General features: G+C 37.3%; 1 protein-coding gene across 2 annotated transcripts in view; it reads left to right on the forward strand.

Annotated features, from left to right (window-relative positions):
- The window catches only part of dip2ba (disco-interacting protein 2 homolog Ba), a 99,854-nt gene that overhangs the window by 82,288 nt on the left and 3,786 nt on the right, over positions 1 to 13,780 (forward strand). For both annotated transcript variants that reach the window (XM_049463021.1, XM_049463022.1), the window contains 13 exons: positions 1,603 to 1,683; positions 2,828 to 2,951; positions 3,065 to 3,186; positions 3,386 to 3,497; positions 4,480 to 4,589; positions 4,900 to 5,030; positions 5,937 to 6,105; positions 6,219 to 6,389; positions 11,445 to 11,506; positions 11,592 to 11,649; positions 11,757 to 11,831; positions 12,817 to 12,991; positions 13,611 to 13,734. In XM_049463021.1, coding sequence (XP_049318978.1) covers positions 1,603 to 1,683; positions 2,828 to 2,951; positions 3,065 to 3,186; positions 3,386 to 3,497; positions 4,480 to 4,589; positions 4,900 to 5,030; positions 5,937 to 6,105; positions 6,219 to 6,389; positions 11,445 to 11,506; positions 11,592 to 11,649; positions 11,757 to 11,831; positions 12,817 to 12,991; positions 13,611 to 13,734 — 1,514 coding nt within the window. The remainder of the gene's footprint in view (positions 1 to 1,602; positions 1,684 to 2,827; positions 2,952 to 3,064; positions 3,187 to 3,385; positions 3,498 to 4,479; positions 4,590 to 4,899; positions 5,031 to 5,936; positions 6,106 to 6,218; positions 6,390 to 11,444; positions 11,507 to 11,591; positions 11,650 to 11,756; positions 11,832 to 12,816; positions 12,992 to 13,610; positions 13,735 to 13,780) is intronic.

Consider the following 13,780-nt stretch of genomic DNA (forward strand, 5'->3'; position numbering starts at 1 on the left):
TTCACAACTGTTTAATTGTTTTATTAATAGTTTTGTCATATTGGCAGGAGTATCGTTATCACAAAAATACCATGAAATATCGTGATATCATTTTAGGGCCATATGGTCTACCTCTAGTGTACAGCATGAAACTCCTAGCCAATTATAGCCCTATTGATAGGGAGAGTTCAGGTAAACAGGGGTAGGGTGATTGGCTTGCCGAATTGGGGTGAAAAGTATATATGCCTACATATACAGTACCAGTCCAAAATTTGGACATACATCTTTTCTTTTAATGTGTTTTCTTTCTTTCTATGAATTTTCACATTGTAAATTTAATGTTGAATAAATATTTCTGTGAACAAAAAGTGTTAAATAAAAACAGAAAATGTTTTATACTTTAGATTCTTCTAAGTACTACAGTTTTCTTTGAGGACAGATCTGCACACTGTTGGTATTTTAATCCCATGTCTTCATGAAGGAGAGTCACCTGAAATAGTTTTTTTAGTGTCTTAAAGGAGTTCCTGGAGGTGCTGAACAATAGTTGCTGCTTTTCCTTCACGCTGTGAAGCTCCAGCTCATCCCAATTAAATCACCTCAAATCACCATCTCAGTTCATCAGGGTTAGATCAATGGATTTTGGAGAACAAACACCTTTTTACTGTTTACTACATAATTCCATATTCCAATCTATAATGTAGGAAATAAATTATATAAATAAAGAAAAACATAGAATTAAAAGGTTTGTCCAGGTTAATTTTGTATGCCATCAAAACAAAAATCATATTTCTCCAGAATGACAAAAGAAAGAAGAAGATAAAAAAAAAAACCTTCCCAGCTTTAAGTGAATCAGAAACAGCAGTGCTGCTGGAGTTTTTAAACACCTCATTGCCACTGCTGAACTAAAAAAATAGTTAACCAACCAGAAGTATCCAGTCAAAATCGCCCCGTGACGTCTGATTAGGAACTAAAGCCTTGGTGCACAACTCTAGTTCAGGAGGGCAAATGTCCAGCAAAGCTTGTTATTTGTCCTCATATACCACACAATACCAGCATCACTACAGTGCAGAGAACGACCCACCCCCTTAAAAATAGTTGCTCACCACCAGAAAGATAGAGGTGGTATTAATGTTATGGAGATAAACCTAAAGAAAGAATCAGAGCAGTGTTTTGGGAGGAGCAACTGTACACACTATTGTCTTAATGTTATAAATACACCTTTAGTCTGCATGGTGCAGAATGCAGTGTCCACTCTCTGCATGAGCCTCTTCCTGCTTCAGCGTGTGTGTGTGTGTCAGGTGTGTAGTCCTGTCACACAAAGACCAGCACACACACACACACACACACACTCTGTCCTCCCCAAAGATTCCTGTCTGGAGTCCTGAGTTATTGAGTTCTTGAGTTCTTTTCTGTGTATTTTTTTAATGTTTGGTGTTCTCCCACGCTTCCTGATGGTGTTACTGGTGCAGTGGGTGATGGGTGGAGATGTTTGCTTCTCGTGTGTTGGAGTGGTGAGGGGTTGTAGATGTTTGTAGCTTGTAGAGATTAATGGTAGACAGTTAAATTATTAGTACTGGATGATTGAGACTCTTGTGGTTTTTTTTTTGTTGTTTTTTTTTGCAGCATCAGTTTCTGTCGGAGGCGCTGCAGTGGAGAGCACAGAGTGACCCGGATCATGTTCTCTACATGCTACTGAACGCCAAGGTAAGCATGATAGATTATAAAAATGTATTTAGGCCAAAACAGTTCACAATACCGATTTCTGTGGACGATATATCGTCTTAAAAAATTATTGCGATAAACAATATTATTGTCAATTAAAACCATTAAAATGCCAACGACATAATGATGATAATAGAAAAGCATAACAAAGCAATTATGCCTTTTAAAGACAACAAATTTTAATTTATCATAGTTTGGAAAATATATACATTTTTCTTCACCTCCTGCAGACTATACTGTGTTTATGGAGTCACAGTTATTGAAGCACTGGTCATGACTGTCTTTATGACTGGACAAAATACTGTTCACTGCTATATATGTGAACAATGTAATGTGATAATGACTGACAGTCAATAAAAAAACAGTGTTCAAAGTCCTGCTGGAAAATGAAATCCGCATCTCTATAAAAGTTGTCAGTAGCAGAGGGAAGCATGAAGTGCTGTAAGATTTTGTGGGAAAACAAAACTGCACTGACTTTAGACTTGATAATAAACACAGTGGATCAACACCAGCAGATGACAGACATGACTCTCCAAACCATCACTGATCATCAGTAAATTTTACATTCCATTTGTAAATCAAGGGAAAAGAGTCTGAAGAAAGAGTGGAGAGACACACAGTCCAAACTGCTTGAGGTCTAGTGTGAAGTTTTCACCAATCAGTGATGGTTTGGAGAGACATGTCATCTGCTGGTGTTGATCCACTGTGTTTTATTATCAAGTCTAAAGTCAGTGCAGTTTTGTTTTCCAACTAAATCTTACAGCACTACAGGCTTCCCTCTGCTGGCTGGCTGGCTGACAACTTTTATGGAGATGCAGATTTCATTTTCCAGCAGGACTCTGGCACACTGCCCACACTGCCAAAAGTACCAATTGGTCTTATATAATATTCAAATTTTCTGAAAGACTGATTTTTGAGTTTTTAATTGGCTGTAAGCCATAATCATCAACAATAAAAGAAATAAACGCTTAAAATAGATCATTTTAAACTGAATTACTGAAATGATTAACTTTTAAATTATATTCAGATTTTCTAAGATGCACTAGTACATCACTATAGGCTCTTTTGGGTAAAATTTCACTTAGAATATCAGCAGCAGATGTAATTTGAGCATCATGTCCTGCAGGGGGTTGCAGTGAGCACAGCCACATGCTTGCAGCTGCACAAGAGAGCTGAGAAGATCACAGCAGCTCTGCTGGAGAGAGGAGGCATCAACACTGGAGACAATGTGGTGCTCCTCTATCCTCCTGGTAATGACTGCTCTCCTCCATACACACACACACACACACACACACACGCTGATCTAACACACAGTCCGGCTTAGTGAAACTGTGCTCTGAATCTGACTCCTCTTCCTCCACAGGTATAGATCTTATTGCCTCTTTCTATGGCTGTCTGTATGCCGGATGTATACCTGTCACGGTTCGGCCCCCCCACCCACAGAACCTCACCGCCACACTGCCCACAGTGCGCATGATCATAGACGTGAGTTTAAATGAAAAATGCACTTCAAATCAATACATTTCTAGGCACTTTCTTGAATATTAAATAAAAATAAAAAAATAATTTAATTTAATTTAATGTAAATGGTTTAATAATATTAGCATGTTTTATAACAATCATATAAGTATCATTTATAATGACATTAAAATATATATTTTTTGCATCCGTGTGTGTGTTTTAGGTGAGTAAAGCAGCCTGCATCCTTACCACGCAAGCCCTCATGAAGACTCTGAGATCCAAAGAAGCAGCAGCGAGTGTGAATGTGAAGACATGGCCGACTATCATAGACACAGGTATTTTTACAGGGCTTTTACAGTCCCCCCAGTCTGATAATGTCACATTAAAACACTCACTGTGTTCAGGTATCACATAATCTGTGAGGGACTGAACTAGGAGATTAATACTGAATAAAATAAAATGTAATTTATCTGCAAATAGCTTCAAATTTTATTTTGGTGATAATCGGTAGCGTATAAAATGTACACATTTAAGTGTAATTCATTACAAAATGAATACTATACACTAAAGGTCTGTACACATTAATATTGTTATAATTTATGACATAAAAAATAATTTAAAAAATCTGTATCCTAATGAGTGGTATTCTGTCTTGAAAGCAGGCTGTTTTGTATTTGTTTTGCTATTTACTGTGAAGCTTTAAGGGTATTTTTGCAAAACTGTTTGTTTGCAGTGTATATGCCTGCACTAAATATTTTATTTGATTTATTTTGTTACATTATTATCATTTTATACAAAATCTCTAAGTTTTAAGCTAAATAGTTTTTTTTAATACTGTTATATGTGTACTAGTTAAACATTAATTATGCTTCAGTAGAATTTTAAAACCAAAAGAAATCTAAAAATGTTTGTCTATTTCATAAACAGTAATTTATCAATGAAATAATAGTAGTCTAACAAAATAAAAAAAGCTATTAAAAAAATTGAGTAATGTAATAATAAAAAGTGTAGAGTATTTAAATGCATTTATTTAAACTGTAAACAATTAAAAATGAATACAGGAAATATTAAAATAAATACAAAATATTTGGAAAAAAAATGCTTTCAAGAATATCACTTTTTGACGATATGCATTTTCTTTTATTGTGGTTTATTTTGGTAATATTATTGCGTATGATATGATGAGGGAAGCCCCTAATTTAAATTATTTCAGTGTTTTGACATATAGACAGTAATATTGTTTTTGAAAAAATATTGTAGTAATCATGATCATTAAGTAATCATGAAAATTGATTGTGTGTTATTGTGTACATGTAGATGATCTTCCAAGAAAGCGGCCGCCTCAGATCTATAAGCCCCCCACAGCAGAGATGCTGGCCTACCTGGATTTCAGTGTGTCCACTACAGGCATGCTGACGGGAGTTAAGGTAAGGAGGAGGTGCTCTGTGTCTTGTTCAGACCCCACTGAATAATTAGTTGCAAACAAAAATTCTTAACATTTTTATACCAAAAAACAGATTGACTTTAAAATCAGTAACAGTTAGGAATTCTGTTGTAAAGCAGTAATCGATTTTGAAGCAGTTTAAAGCTACAGAAACACATTTTACATTAATCAGATTCTGTATTAAATGCAATTATATATATAATGTAATTCTTCATTGATATATTGGGTTTCTGTATTAATCAGACATTGTTGTGCAGGTTCTGATCTGTATCTGTATTTTTTCTTCCTCTCAGATCTCCCATGCAGCAGTGAGTGCTCTGTGTCGCTCTATAAAGCTGCAGTGTGAGCTCTACTCCTCCAGACAGGTGGCCATCTGTCTCGACCCATACTGCGGCATGGGCTTCGTGCTATGGTGCCTTTCTAGGTAAAGACACATGTAGAGATAATACTATAAATAGATCAACACACAGATTAGAAACTAAGAAGAAGTGTCTGAGGTGTTTAATTCATATGTGGGTTTGGTTTTTTAAACAGTAATGCTCTACAAATTCAGTTCAGTATATTTACAGATAATAGAATTTGTCACCTTAAGCTTAACTTTTACTCAGAAATACATTGAGGATGATTAATATTTTAATGTAGCTGATTATTTACAGAAAACAAGGATTATTATTAATTCAGGAAAAATAACATTTAATTTATTAGTTAAGAAGGGAACAATTAGGATCATCTGAGAATAAAATAGTATAAAATGCAGACATTAAAATATGATCATTCATTCACAGAATTAAACGAGACTAGGGAGATAAATCAACAGTCATTTAAAATTAGGGCTGCACAATATTGAAAAAAACTGGCATTGTGTTATTTTGCTATCCTGATATGTATTGCGATAATAAATGTTTTTTTTATGAAGAAACTAGATTTCTTCAGACATTAGTGATTCATGATCTTAACAGTGCAAATATAATTATAAAATCAAATATAATCTACCATTGGTAGATACTGTATGCCATGAAACAAAATAATTATGCTAAATTTTCTTTTAGATTAAGCAAATTGTAGCATGATTTTATGTTAAAATTTGGATTTCTTTACTAGAAAAAATAGGATTTCTTTATTCTGATCCAGATTTTTTATTAATCTGTATTTGGATTGTCATCTTTGTGATCCCGATTCTCCAAATTGCAAAGTACAATGAATTTGCCTTCTTTTTTATGTCTTAATTATACTGGATAGTACTTTTTGGGTCAATGGAATACAGCATATACTTATATAGTCTCCTTCCCTCCTGTCTCCCTCTCTCCCTAATGCTGATGTGTGTGTGCAGTGTGTACTCAGGTCACCAGTCCATCCTGATTCCTCCAATGGAGCTGGAGAGCTCTCTGCCCCTGTGGCTGAGCACGCTCAGTCAGTACAAGATCAGAGACACCTTCTGCTCCTATTCTGTCATGGAGCTCTGCACCAAGGGTCTGGGCACACAGACTGAGGCCCTGAAGGTGGGAGTGCTGGACACACACACACACCTTTCTCTGTTAGATCCTGAGTGGGTTATGCTATGTTAGTGCGCTGTATTCTTTGGTACTGAGGGGTGTGTGTGTTGTGTTCTCAGGCGCGGGGGCTGAACCTGTCGTGTGTGCGGAGCTGTGTGGTGGTGGCGGAGGAGAGACCGCGCCAGTCCCTCACACAGTCCTTCTCCAAACTGTTCAAAGACCTGGGCCTGTCCCCACGAGCCGTCAGCACAGCTTTTGGCTCCAGAGTCAACCTGGCCATCTGCCTGCAGGTGAGGAGCAGCATGAACATATATAGAAGCTATAGGGAGCAAGAAATACAAATTTAAATATTTTTAAATGCTGCTTTGCCTGAAGTACACAACATTCTCTATTATATACCGGTAATACTTTACATTAAGGGTACATTAATTAATAGTACTTATATGCTGCCCTCGCACCGCGCTCTGAAGAGTTTGCAGGACTAGACAGCTAGCTAACGCTTGGTCTTCAAATTAATCCACAAGGTGTAGTTTTCTCAAGTTCAATTGAAGATTCAGCAACATACATACAGTAGTTATTGGTAAAGATAGGGTAAAAAGTAAAGATGGGACCGATCCGATACAGTATCGGTATCGGGGCCGATATTGACTTAATTTAACGTATCGTATATCGGGCGAGCGCGGCCGATACACTTACCGATCCACATTCCAGTCCACAGCTTGAGTTGGACAATAAACCCGCCATAACACGAAACGCATCACTGATCCGGATTCCAATTCCACAGTTTATCCTGAACCCCCGCACTAAGAAATCAATCTGCTATTAAAAAAAAAAAAAACAGTGATTAATTCAGCTCGAAAACACCATTAGCATCGCCAGTTAGCCGTTAGCTAATCCAAAAGTGTAACCTGTGCAACCAGTGCAAAAAATTGGTCTAGAGCCCTGTACTTAATATTTAACATATTTAACATTTACCTTAAAAATATATATATATATTTAATAAAAATTCAAATATTTAATTTGTAAGAAAACTATTGTGTTTATATAGAGTGCGTCAAATAAATTACTCTGGAAATTATTTATAATAATTGCACTTGCGTATGCTCTTCAAAGGGCTGGGTGTTCTGTTTCAGCCTCATTATATAATGTTAATCATAGTACTAATAATAAACTAAAAGAGCCCTTTTGTCGGTAGTTTTATCTGTATCGACAGTTTTATATCAGTTTCATATCGGAATCGGATCAGAGCTGAAAAAAGTGGATTGTCCCCTCACTAGTAAAAAGACAAATATTGTCCACAACTCAAGCGATTTAGATGGACTCCCAGAGAGAAACACTGCAGACTAAAAAAACATGGCCTTTACTGCAAAGACAATACAGGAAGCGGGGCTAGGCTACAATTTATGCAGTGCCTGTTAACAAAATAGCCACTAGGTGGCAGCATCTGACTGCCAAAAAAGCAAGTTACTCTAGAAAATGAATAAAATAATGCATTCCTTATGTAAGACAGAACAACTTAAAACAGAATGTCTTAACTTGTTATTAATTGATACTAGTTACATTATTAATCATTATAAAATGTGCAACTAAAGTCTCAATTCATTACTATTTACAACATTCTTAAGCATAAAAATTTTACTAATGTTTAATAATATCTTAACTAGTGTCAGTTATTATTTAGTTGAGATATTACTTAACCATTTAACATTGTTTATTACTGTCATAAGTATTGTAATTTGTGACCCTTATGAAACACCAATATAAATGTTAGTTAGTTAGTTAGTTAGTTAGTTCGGTTTATTGTCCCTCACAGGGGAAATTTGGTTTGCAGCATAAACAACTGAGCAATACACACAACATTTACACATACAACATGAACACAAAATAATTGCACAATCCCACATGAAACTGTACTGTACCCCAACCCCCAGGATTAATGAATAAAATAGAATCAAGTCAAATCAAACATGTCATTGTACAGAAAAGTAGTTTTTGAGTTCAACAGGCTAATGGCTGTGGAAGTAAAGAAGACCCTACTTCGTTTAGTCCTGCCAGCCTGTGCTCTAAACCTCCTGCCAGACGGAAGCATTTCAAACTCCACTAGCAGGGGATGGTCTGGACAGGACAATATAGCTTCAGCTTTCCTCAGAGTCTGCTTTTGATAGAGCTCACAGAGCTGAATCTGTTGTGCTCCAGTAATTTTACCGGCTATCTTAACCAAGCTATTTAGTCTATTTCTATTCATCATGCTCAGATTGCCATACCAGGCCACAATACAGAAGGTTAAGATAGATTCAATAAAACTCCGGTAAAAAAGTGTCATCATATAAGTACATACATTAAAAGAATTCATTTTCCTTAGGAAAAACAAACGCTGTTGAACCTTCTTAACAATAAAATCTGCATTTCTATCAAAACACAATTTGTCATCTATAAACATACCAAGATATTTATAGCTTCCTACCAATTCAATTTCGCAGCCTTTAATTAAGGTTTTCTTGGGGCTATGTTGGGCTTTTCTAAAATCAATAGCCATGTCCTTTGTTTTCTTTACATTCAGGTGTAAGTTAGACTGTTCACACCATGTCACAAAGTCCTGAACAATAGCCCCATGATCATTCTCCTGGCTCCCTAAAAGACTTACGATTACTGTGTCATCCGCAAACTTTAAAATGTGTCTATTCTCATATTTACTCTGACACTCATTGGTGTACATAATATAGAGGAGAGGAGACAGACAGCATCCTTGAGGAGAACCTGTTGAAGAACGCAGCCGTTTTGAAAAAACATCATTGACCTTTACACATTGTGACCTACAGGTTAAGAAATCTAATATCCAGCCAACAATATTTTGATCCAAATTAAAAAAGGACGTTAATTTCCGTGCTAAGATATGAGGCTGAATTGTATTAAAAGCTGAAGAGAAGTCAATAAATAAAAGTCTTGCATGAGATCCAGGTACCTCAAGGTGTTTATACAGAAGGTTAAGTAGTGTTAAGGAGGCATCTTCTACACCTCTACCAGCCCTGTATGCAAACTGTAGGGGATCTAACTTATCCTCGACCTGTGCCAAAATTTCATTCTTAACCAGCTTTTCAAAACATTTCATGATTAAAGAGGTCAATGCAATTGGTCTAAAATCATTAAGTACTTTTGGAGTGTTAATTTTTGCTAATGGGACGATTATAGAGTGTTTCCAGGTATCTGGGACCTTTTGCAAGCGCAAAGACTGCGAAAAAATGTAATGAAATATACCACACAATTGGTCTGCACATGTTTTTAGCAACCTTCCACACACCTTGTCTGGGCCAGGGCTTTTCCTAACATTTACTTGCTGGAAAACTTTTCTGACATGTGCCACATTAAGGCCCACTGCCTTGCTGGACCTTGTCCTTTCCATTGCAGTACTTATCTCAGAAATAAAATCATTGGTGTCAAATCGTGTATAAAAATCATTCAGTGCATCTGCTAGACCAATATCAGAATTAAAACCTTCCAGTGTCAATGCCCTCACTTTTGTCTCATTTTGTCCAATGATTTTTTTCATCCCCTGCCAGGCTGTCTTCAAATTGTTACCAGAGAGCTCCCCCTCAATCTTACTCTTATATCTCAACTTATCTTTCTTCATTTGTGATCTTACTGCATTTTTTAATTCCCTTACTTCATCTATCCTTCCTTCTCTGAATGCCTCTTTCTTCCTATTTAAAAGAACCTTTGAGTCACGAGAAATCCATGGCTTATTATTAGGGAATACCCTTACTTCCTTAGTAGGGATTATACAGTTCGTACAGAAGGTAACATAATCACAAACCACATCAGTGAGTTCATTAATGCAGTCCGTAGACTCCTGAAAGGCAGTCCAATCTGTACAATCGAAACATCCTTGCAAGGTTAAAATACTGTCCTCAGTCCAGACCTGAACACACCTTTTTTGCATCTTCACCCTCCTCAGCACAGATTTGTACTTAGGGAGAAGATATACTGTGTTATGGTCAGAAGACCCCAACGGTGGATAAGCAATCGATTTAAAAGCGTCTTTGATAGATCCATAACAGAGGTCCAAGATTTTGTTTTGACGGGTACAACAGGTTACATACTGATAGAAGCTACTCATTGTCTTCTTTAGACTACAGTGATTAAAATCCCCTAAGATTATATTTGGAGCGTCAGGAGATATTGACTGTAGTCTGTGAAGAACTCTGGCCATATTTTCAGTTGCAATCTGGACATTAGCTTGAGGATGTATATAAACAACGCTAACAAATATCTGTGGGAATTCCCTAGGCAGATATAGGGGTCTTAACGACACAGAAAGCAGTTCAATATCAGGTGAACAAAGCCGCTCCCGTACTGTAATGTTACTACACCATCTGCGGTTCACGTACAAACATACTCCACCTCCCCGCGCCTTCCCTGTTACCTCACTGTCCCGATCCATTCGTACAGGAGCTCCAAATCCATTTATATCCAAGGATGCATCCGAGTCGGAAGAGGTGAGCCAGGTCTCTGTGAATGCCATCAGACATGCATTCTTGTACTCGGAGAGATGACTAACGTTAGCTTGCAATTCATCCAACTTATTCCTTAACGACTGAACATTCGCAAAAATTACAGTGGGTAAGGGCAAGCGTTTTTTCCGCTGTAATGTTTTCACGCGTTGGCGCACGCCGCCCTTCCTTCCCCGCTTCCTAATCGGCCTAGAAGGCCCACGGTGTGATCTCTGATCCTGAAGATCCTTAAGGGCAGCGTGAATGTCCGTCTGGTTCCTCACAGTTGAAGGAGATGTTTTTTCAGAGGCTGAGGTGTCCAGATGAGTATCCACCGTAACTTTAGCCCATTGTAATCCAATAAGAAACTCCCTCGTGTACTTCAGTCTGTTTGTTTGGGGTTGAGCATGATTGCAGAGAAATAGATTAATAAAAGCTGCCACAAATACTAGATAAAAGAACTCCATCGTGTGCAGCCCAGTCAGATTACGCTAGGCGTGTTTATAAAACAAACAAGACCATTTAAAAAACAAAACAATACATAAAACACGAGACAAGACTCTGCACAGACATCAGCTGCCGGTCGCCGAGAGAACAGCGCCCCCTTACCTACTTACTGTGGGTGTAAATGTACCCAATTATAAATCTTTGCAGGCCTTTAGAAATTATTGTGATAAATAATATTAGTGCAACTTTAAGACTATTTAAATGCCACTAATTTAATGATGATAGAAAAGCATAACAAAGCAATTATACCCTTTTAAAGATTTTTTTTTTATTAATAGTAGTTTGAGAGAAAAAAAATGAGAAAAGATTAGCAGAATTTCACCTCTGTTTTTGCTCTTTGATCTTCCACAGGGAACTGCTGGTCCAGATCCTTCCACTGTTTATGTAGACATGAAATCCCTCCGACACGACAGGTAAAAAAAGTTCACACAGTTACACTACAACGAGTGTCTGTAGACAAACATATGATTAACCGTGTGTTTACTGTGTGTGTCGTAGGGTGAGGTTGGTGGAGAGAGGAGCTCCGCAGAGTCTTCCCCTCACAGAATCTGGAACTGTACGTATTTTGTTTTTATCTTTTATCCACTGGATGTATATATTTGATAATATTAAATTGGAAAGTAGACTGTAATTAATAAGATTTTACTGTTTGTTTTTTCTAAGATTCTTCCTGGAGTGCGAGTGATCATTGTGAATCCAGAGACCAAGGGACCACTTGGAGATTCTCATTTAGGCGAGGTAAAATGCTGTTCCTAAACCTTAAACTTAGGACTTTATCTTATGTCTTCAGAAAGCGGGTGGGTGGTGTGGCAATAAATTATTATTGCTCCACCCTTAATTCCACTGTGGGAGCTAAAATGTAGCCTTTAATAAAAGCTTTTATCAGCTTATATTTTTATTTTATTTTATTTTTCTGTGGCACCTTAAATGCTCTTCCGTCTGTTGTACGATTTAAGGTGGGACAGGAAAGTTAACTAACTGGCTTCTTTTTATTCATGCATGTTATAAAGAAAATGGCCTTAAACAACTGGAACTACATTTTAATTATGGTGATATATTGGTTTCATGTTTTATTTTATTTTATTTTTTTATGAGGAAAATACTCTAAATTTGAGGGAAAAAAATATATTTTTTGGTTGCTTGTGCTGCCAACTTGCGAGTGATTTGACTGTGCCTGTAACAATTTCCTTGCGAAGGGTTATGTAGCCCCAACACTTCCCCCTAGGTGTGGGTGCACAAAACAGGGTTGGGCTAAGTGGTAGGGCCAATGGGTGAAATGGCATTGGGCCTTAGTGTAGTATAACCAGAAAGGTGTTTGTTACATGAAGGAAATATGACATTTAAATAATTTATAATATAAGGTATAATATTAGTGTCTAAATGAACCAATCACATTATTAATAAGGGACTAAATAATCGAGAAAAAAAAAAATTATTGGCACTCATTTGTCTTGCTTGTGGTAAAAGACCCTTTCTTGATCATAGATACAAAAATGAAACTAACATTAGATCTAAAATAATTCAGAACTGCATTTAATATGTGTAATCATTTAATCACAGTTCACAATTACTCACATGGCCAGTCTGAACATCAGTATACATTGTTCTTTACTGCACTAACATCAAATGACCTGATTCATAATGTATTATTACTGTTACGGTGTTATTAATGTACATTTAATTTGTAATTTAAAGCATTTTTCTGCGCTCTGCTCTTTGTCAGATCTGGGTGACCAGCCCACACAATGCCAGTGGCTACTACACCATTTACGGAGAGGAGAGCCTGCAGGCTGACCATTTCAACACACGGCTGAGCTTCGGCGAGGCCCAAACCCTGTGGGCCAGAACCGGCTACCTCGGCTTCGTCAGGAGGACTGAGCTGCTGGATGCTAGTGGAGGTCAGACACACGAGCCAGAACAATATGTACACTAACTAACTGAGAATATTATATTACTTATTCTGTTCATGACCACTGTGGGTGTAATCTACACTGCCTGGCCAAAAAAAAAAGATCACACACTCTAATATTTGGTTGGCCCATCTTTAGCTTTGATTGCGAAAGCCTTTCCATGCACATCCCAAAGTTTCTTAATGTCTGGACTCTGTGGTGAACTCTCTAAATCCATGTGTGAAAATGATGATCTTATGCTCCCTGAATCACTTTCACAATTCCAGACCCATAAATCCTGAAATTTGTCATCTTGGAATATGCCCGTGTCATCAGGGAAGAAAAAAATCCATTGATGGAATAAGCTGGTCTATATTCAGTATATTCAGGTAGTCAGCTGACCTCATTCTTTCAGCACATACTGTTACTGAACCTAGACCTGACCAACTGCAGCATCCCCAGATCAGACACTTTTTCTTTTGGCCAGGTAGTGTGTATCAGTTGTCTGTTTCTGCACTGGTAGATCTAACACAAACTGAACAAACATCATTGCAGAATACAGATAATAAGGTGGATATAGTAAATATATAATATTGAAAATAAAACCTACCCCACTCCCTTCCTCTAGATCGCCATGACGCTCTGTTTGTGGTGGGCTCCCTGGATGAGACGTTGGAGTTGCGGGGCCTGCGGTATCATCCCATCGACATTGAAACCTCAGTATCCAGAGCACACCGCAGCATTGCAGAGAGGTAAGATCTTAGAGCACAACAGACATACAGTACTGTACAATACAGA

The sequence above is a fragment of the Astyanax mexicanus genome, chromosome 13, assembly GCF_023375975.1.
Source record: "Astyanax mexicanus isolate ESR-SI-001 chromosome 13, AstMex3_surface, whole genome shotgun sequence".
Taxonomy (NCBI): domain Eukaryota; kingdom Metazoa; phylum Chordata; class Actinopteri; order Characiformes; family Acestrorhamphidae; genus Astyanax; species Astyanax mexicanus.